This window comes from Semicossyphus pulcher, unplaced genomic scaffold, assembly GCF_022749685.1.
Source record: "Semicossyphus pulcher isolate SPU_LCO1_2020_fin unplaced genomic scaffold, fSemPul1.0.p SCAF_17, whole genome shotgun sequence".
Lineage (NCBI taxonomy): Eukaryota > Metazoa > Chordata > Actinopteri > Labriformes > Labridae > Semicossyphus > Semicossyphus pulcher.
In genome coordinates, this window is record NW_027211681.1 from 14,343,121 (window position 1) to 14,348,932 (window position 5,812).

Consider the following 5,812-nt stretch of genomic DNA (forward strand, 5'->3'; position numbering starts at 1 on the left):
GCCAAAAAATCTCTATCGCCCCCTGCAGACTGGCTGCAGTATAGGTCATAAAGCCTGCCTCCTCCATGTTAACAGATGGGACACGAGTCAAACTATAAAATCAAAATACACGCCAAATAAATGTTTCTCAAACATGGTTTCTGTCATTATAGCTAGTTATTATCATGCTGATTTATGTCCAAGTGTTCATTTGTCTTGAACGTCTTCAATGACTTCAACTACAGTCATTGAAGTTTACATATCTGTGAACGTCTGCTTCAGACCAACACAAAGAAGTTGTTCTGCTGTTAAATTTGCCGACGCCGTTAAAAGAGTTACAATTTCATTTAGCAGACGCTTTTGTCCAAAACGACGTACTTCAGAGAGTTAAAAGTGTGTTTATCTCTCTGCTCTCTTAGTCAGCTCTGAAGACAGGACATCCGATACTGTGGCCATTTACAAAAATGTGACTAAAGAAAGAGACGAGCTGAAAAGGAAGCTGGCAATCTTTGGTGAGTACAAGGATGAGACAAAAATACACTGGTAACTTTTACTGAAAAAAATATGTTCTTTCAGGTCCGAGCGCAGTGGACACTGATCAAGTGTCACCAACAGGGTCAAAGTCAGTGACAAAGAAGGGAATCACACATGAAATACTGTTTCAACAATATAAATAAGTTGTAAAACTAAAGATAAAATAAACAGAATTATTTAAGGCTGATAGGTCAGTCATGAATGCAGTGTATGGGTGAGTGTAGTGCTGAATGCAAACAAAACACAGAAACAACCAAACCAGCTGGTGGAGGCCTGGGAGGAAGAGAGGAGAGTTAGAGGTCAGAGTGAAAGCCACTTAAATAAGCGGAGGACCAAAAAAAACTTTGAAAAAAAAAAAGAATAAAATGTCCTTTCATTCCCAATATGTCAAAAGTCATTCTGTCATAGCTGACCTCGTTTGATGCAGAGCAGATTCATTCTGGTTAATAGCTTTTTGCATTCAACATCAGCAAATACATGGCTAACCAACAGATGCAGGTGTGTTTCTGACATTGATTATGTGAGTTCACAATGAATATGTGTTTTGGTGCCTTCTGGAAAATTGAAGGAAGCAGAAATGGATCGTACTTAACTGTTGTTTGAGCCTCTTGCTCGTCACATCTGACAAAGTGGTGCGGTGAGCTTTGGGATTACGCAAGCAGCTCCTGCACAGACACGATCAGGTGCTGCAAAGCATCATTTCTTTTAATCATCTGACAAGGACATTCAAACGTTTCAGTGACTCGATAAGAGCTAGAAGGAAGTGTTGGCTCTTGCTGTTATGCAATCAAGAGTGGTGATAAATGTATTAACTCTGAATGTTACCACAGCCTTACTGTGAAAGGAAATCAGATTTTATATTTGATAGTTGACACCCCTTCACTGAAGGAAATTGTGGGGGTGTAAGGGGGATTTAAAGTCAACTAGAACGGCACAACAACACTTTCCTTACTGTAATGTAACTATAAGTAGCATCTGTAAGCAGAGTCCAAACATGCAATAAATAGTTAATAACACTAATGTCATGTTGAATCATAATAAAGTTGAACAAGGATGTTTTACGACAAAACATGTCTTCACTGGAGAAATTATAATTCTCATATTCTCTCCATTAAAAGCACTTAAATAAATCTAAGTTGCTTTTAAAAATAGATGAACAGACCTTTATTAAATTGACTCTCTATCTATTTATTTATCTCCTAACAGCTGAATATTCTCACCACGGCTGGGTCTATTTCAATGATAGCTTCTATTACATTTCTGCATGGGGCAATTCGTGGCAGGACAGCAGAGAGGACTGCCTGCAGAGAGGTGCAGACCTGGTGATCATCAACAGCAAAGAAGAGCAGGTGTGTGTGTGTGTGTGTGTGTGTGTGTGTGTGTGTGTGTGTGTGTGTGTGTGTGTGTGTGTGTGTGTGTGTGTGTGTTAGGGATGGAGAGAAACAATGAAATAATAATAATGTAGCCAAGTTTACTTTATGTTTAATTTAAGTTGAAGACAGATTTCTCCCTCTATCAAGGAATTCATGAGACAGTTCAAAAAGCACGTCTGGATCGGACTGACTGACAGAGAGACGGAGGGGGTTTGGGAATGGGTGGATGGGACCCCGCTGACCACCAGGTTCAGACATTTTCTTTTGATCTTACTCTGCATAAGTATTAAACAATAATAACAAATAATGTGACCAATTATGTGTTTTCTTTATGAAAATCTTTTGTTTTTCAGCTACTGGGATGCCAATGAGCCAAACAGTCATGAAGGCATAGATGAAGACTGCGGAGAAATAAAGCTCCACTATGACGATGAAAATAACTGGAATGATGTATCATGTACAGTTCAGAACATCTGGATCTGTGAGAAGAAATTCACTCTTACTCAGTAACCAAACTGTGACAACAAGACAACAACAGAAACATTGTTTATTGCCTAAGGCATACGGTGTGCACAAAGCAAGTTCCACATAGCCAGGCTTTTTTCTTCATGACCAAACATCAAAACGTTATCCAAAGGGTCACAACAACCAGGACAGAATAAGAGGAGGATGATTGAAGGGGTGAAAGGTCAGGTTTTCTGCATCACCAACTGAATATACACCGATCAGCCATAACATTATGACAACTGACAGATAAAGTCAGTTGAAACACTTTGATTATCTTGTTACAATGGCCCCTGTCAGTGGGTGAGATATGTGAGGCAGCAAGTGAACCATTTGTCCTCGAAGTTGATGTGTTAGAAGCAGGAAAAATGGGCAAGTGTAAGGACGTGAGCGGCTTTGACGAGGGCTAAAATTATGATGGGTAGACGACTGGGTCAGAGCATCTCCAAAACTGCAGCTCTTGTGGGGTGTTCCCGTCTGCAGTGGTCAGTATCTACCAAAAGTGCTCCAAGGATATGCTCCAACATATATATATATATATATACTTTATGTTGGAGCATATCCAACATATGGATATACAACAGGAGAGCTACTGTAGCTCAAACTGCTGATTAATTGAATGCTGGTTCTGATAGAAAGGTGTCAGAACACACAGAGCATCACACTTTGATGTGTATGGGGCTGCGTAGGCCGGTCAGGGCGCTCATGTTGACCCCTGTCCACCGCCATAAGTGCCTACAATGGGCATGTGAGCTGGACCACAGAGCAATGGAAGAAGATGGCTTGGTCTGATGAATCACATTTTCTTTTACATCATGTGGATGGCCAGGTGTGTGTGTGCCACTTATCTGGGGGAAGACTTGGCCCCAGGATGCACTATGGGAAGAAGCCAAGCCGAAGGCAGTGTGATGCTTTGGGCAAAGTTCTGCTGGGACACCTTGGGTCCTGCCACTCATGTGGATGTTAATTTGACACAAACCACTTAGACCAGACCAAGTACACCCCTTCATGGAAACAGTATTCCCTAATGGCAGGATAATGCGCCCTGCCACTCTGCAAACATGGTTCAGGAATGGTTTGAGGAACACAACAAAGAGTTCAAGGTGTTGACTTGGCCTCCAAATTCCCCAGATCTCAATCCAGTCGAGCATCTGCGGGATGTGCTGGACAAACAAGTCTGATCCATGGAGGCCCCACCTCGCAACTTACAGGACTTAAAGGATCTGCTGCTTAAGTCTTGGTGCCGGATACCGCAGAGCACCTTCAGAGGTCTAGTGGAGTCAGTGCCTCGATGGGTCAGGGCTGTTATTGCGGAAAAGGGGACCTACACAATATTAATGTTATGGCTGATCGGTGTATGTTACGATGTCAAAAAATATATATAATTACAGTACAGTTTGCCCTTCTATAACTGCACACGCTCAGTTGGCATTACCAACGAAACAGTCCAGCACGTGTCCCCGCAGCTGGGAATATTTATCACATATAGAGAATTGTGAATTAACAACTGGCAGGAATATAACGAGTGAATGGGCAGCAGTCCCAACAAAACCTCCTCTGGCACAACTCACAGTGGTGACAGTTTAAAAAGAGCCACCTTCGTGACATTGAAATCTCGTTTTAGACTCCATAACTAATGGAGCCATAGCCACCATCATTGGTTCACTGCTGTTTTAAAGCCTCAAGTTTGGCACTTCAGCTGTTTTCATGTTGTAATTTTTTTTAACCTGAAGTGAGCAAACTTGGATAAATGATAAATATAAAGTGCTAATATAGTTATGTAATATTCTATTTTCACTCACCAAAACAGCCTTTGTGGATGGTCTGTCAGTACAATAAACAGAACAGTAATTTTGCATAATGTTATGCCCCTTACAGTTTTCACAAATAGAGCGATAACTTCCATTTTTAAATATATATTTTTGTTTTTCTTGTTTTTAACATTCATGGCATAATTTTATTCATGCATCATCTTTGGTATGGTTGTTTCAGTGTTACAGGGACTGCATGCATGTACTGTAGCTTTTGCTAATATATGACTAATGAGCTAAATGTTTGTGTTCAATACCACGATGTGGTATCAATAAATTGTATCCAGGTGTACACGCGGCAACATCTTACATAACCAGATTCAGACCCAATAATAACCTTATTTCATCTTCCCTCTGCTCAAAATGTCCCTTGTGTATCTATGTCTCCTTATCTTAAAAAGCAGGTTCACATTTCACACCCTCACTCGATTAGGCCGCTATGCGCTTAGCATTATGCTGACAAACTGGATATCCTTTCTGATGGTGTCATTTTAATTGCTGTGTTGATGCTGATGTTGAAAAAAACTGCTAGATATCTAATAGATGTTCCTTAGAGTTTAGTCTATAATTAGATATCTTGCGTGTGAAGTGACAGTTATGACCTGTACTGCTATTTGTAATTAGATTTCATCTCTCTAGGTGAATTTAATGATCAAAATCCCCCGATGTTCACTATTGAGTGGTAGGTTTGTGGTCACTTGGTTTTATCCCACTTTGTATAAGCACAACTCAAGCACAATACAAATTAAAATGGTAATGAGCTTTATTAAATCCTGAATTGATCTGTAACTTTATTCTCTTTATTAAAGTTTGAGTGATGTGTTATTACACTTGGACAGGGCATAATCAGAGCACATGTGGTGGCTTGTTTCTGGGCAGGGGACAAATCATAAGAAACCCTTTTCAGCAGAGACATTTTGACATTTCACACTGGTAGAGCAAACGTGTTAATAACAAAATGATGACTGAATTTTAATTCGCTTCTTCAATTTCAGGATCCTTATGTTGTACAAGCTGTCTAACTGTCCCACTAAAACAACTGAGATGCTTGAACAGAACAGAGCAATCAATAATGTTATTAGTATCACCTGTGCTTTTCTTGCTATGACAAGTTTAATGCCTGTAGGGAAAAAAGGCCCATTAACCATTGTGTTATTTGCTGTGTAATATGTAATTCAATCCAAATTCTACATTTTAATTCATTACTGTTGTAGTTGACTCATAAAAAAAATGAGTCAATGGTAAAATAATATAGAAAACAATCTGGTTAAGTAAAAATCTATACTGGGCTGATATCCATCCTCTACGGATTACATTGAAATAGGCTATACATTTACCGTAGTTAATATTGAATCAGAACTGAATGCAAGTTTTAAGCCTTGAAATTATTATTTGACTTGATTCAAATAGTCTAAAAACTGATTCATATAACAACGTGTGCCTACAGACAGTCCGTTGCCAAGCTCACTCGGTGAAACTGTACTACTGTGTATAATATTATTGTCTGCAATATACACCGTCACCAGCAGAGGGCGGTACTCGCACATCAAACGGAACTTCCGGAAACAAAGAACGGGTGTATCATCCAATCAAACAAGCCTTCAATTTGAA

At 39.7% G+C, this 5,812-nt stretch overlaps 1 protein-coding gene across 1 annotated transcript; it reads left to right on the forward strand.

Annotated features, from left to right (window-relative positions):
• Positions 1-723: 723 nt before the first annotated feature.
• On the forward strand, positions 724-2,396 carry LOC138594424 (C-type lectin domain family 4 member E-like). Its single transcript, XM_069665495.1, has 4 exons — positions 724-727; positions 1,720-1,862; positions 2,034-2,134; positions 2,240-2,396. Exons 1-4 carry the CDS (start codon positions 724-726, stop codon positions 2,394-2,396), a joined length of 405 nt encoding a protein of 134 aa, XP_069521596.1.
• The last annotated feature ends 3,416 nt before the right edge of the window (positions 2,397-5,812 follow it).